The sequence below is a fragment of the Pteropus vampyrus genome, unplaced genomic scaffold (genome assembly GCF_000151845.1).
Source record: "Pteropus vampyrus isolate Shadow unplaced genomic scaffold, Pvam_2.0 Scaffold243, whole genome shotgun sequence".
NCBI classification, from domain to species: Eukaryota; Metazoa; Chordata; class Mammalia; order Chiroptera; family Pteropodidae; genus Pteropus; species Pteropus vampyrus.
Window position 1 is genome coordinate 869,515 of NW_011889024.1, and position 1,571 is coordinate 871,085.

Sequence of the window (1,571 nt, forward strand, 5' to 3'; positions counted from 1 at the left end):
AGCGTGCAAGCTACGCCCAAAGCACTGAGCTTTTGGAACTTAAGCAGACACTTAAGGAAGTTAATTGTGAAGAAAGAAGACAAAATTATGAAATCTGGGAAATATATCGAAGATGGTGTCTCAAAGGCAAGAGGTGATTCAACGCCTTCACTTTTAATTATTTTTTGGAATAAAACCCTTCCTGGATAGATGTAGGCAGCTGTATAGCTTTTGCACAGACAGAAGTAGGGGTCTCCTTATAAAGCACTCAGAAATTCGTTATTGACAGAATTCAATTGGATCTCAATTTTTCAGATATTAGGTGTAGTCTTGCACAAAGTCTCATTGAAAGCACCCTTCTACTTTCTATGAAATAGTTGTGGAACTTAAAAAAATCATTTTAAGGCTCAAAATAAGGAAAAAAACATCTGCTATCGAGTGAACATTTGTGTCCCTCAAAAGTTCATATGCCGGAACCTAATCCCCATTGGGATGGTATTTGGAGGTGGGGCCTTTGGAAAGTAATTAAGTCACAAGGGCAGGTGGAGCCCTCACGAATGGGATTAGTGCCCTTATAAAAGAGACAGCAGAGAGCTCCCTCATCCCTCCTGTCACGTGAGGGTATGTAGAAAAAGGGCCACCTATGACCAGGAAGCGAAGCAGGCTCTCGTCGGACACTCTGAAGATTGCCATAAGACAATATCCAATTTTACAGAAAAGCGTATCTGTTTGTTCCTTTACATTTCCAGTGAATACTTAAGTAAAGGGACTTGTGAGAAAATTAAGGGTGTGAAACAAAGCCCTTTAATCGAGTTGATTTTCCACTCTGCTCCACTCACCTCTTGGTGTGTAATTCGGACTCCATTATAAAAAGACATAACAGTACTAGGTCCCACGGCTACCTTTGAAAACAGTCCTTCTCCAGCACTGGAAATGAGAGATTCAGCGACATAAACCCTAAATGGCAAAAAGAGTCAAATAACGATTCTTTAAATTTGGTATGTCACTATTCACATCAACCACCAAAATATCATTACAGCTACTGAATCCAAAACATCAGTTCATAATAATCCAATGAGGAAGGAAGAAAGGAAGAAAAGTTAAATATTTTGGCACTGGAAACTGAAGAACTGGTACTTATGTCTCTTTTAAGAGTGGTATTTAAAATTTGCTCTCTAAAAACGGGGTTATTACAATACATTCATAAAGCAGCTCAGTGCTTGATATAAAGTTTAAAGATTTTTTTATGTTTTTAGTTAAAATAAATTTCACTCTCTTCTTGGACAAATAAAACATCTTCCAAAGCTACTTAAAACTATACCTAAGTTTGTCCGTGCCAAAATAGGAGGGTAAGATTGTTTTAATTAAGCCCCAAGATGAATCTTTCGCATGAAAGAGTGACAAGTGATTCATAAAACCCATCCAGTAAGCACTTCCCAACAAAAGAGTTTTTAACAGGTCAGCTAATGGAGGCCAAGGGGCCAAATCTGACTGCAGCCCATCTTTGTAAATAAAGTTTTATTGGAACACAGCCACACAGACTATTTGTTTAATATTGTCTATGACAGCTTCAATATTATGAAGGAGGAGTC

The 1,571-nt window shown here is 38.0% G+C and overlaps 1 protein-coding gene across 1 annotated transcript in view; it reads right to left on the reverse strand.

The window, feature by feature from the left end:
• The window catches only part of SETD7 (SET domain containing lysine methyltransferase 7), a 47,944-nt gene that overhangs the window by 12,901 nt on the left and 33,472 nt on the right, over positions 1 to 1,571 (reverse strand). The window contains exon 6 of the mRNA XM_011374297.2: positions 819 to 936. Within this exon, the coding sequence (XP_011372599.1) occupies positions 819 to 936 (118 nt within the window). The remainder of the gene's footprint in view (positions 1 to 818; positions 937 to 1,571) is intronic.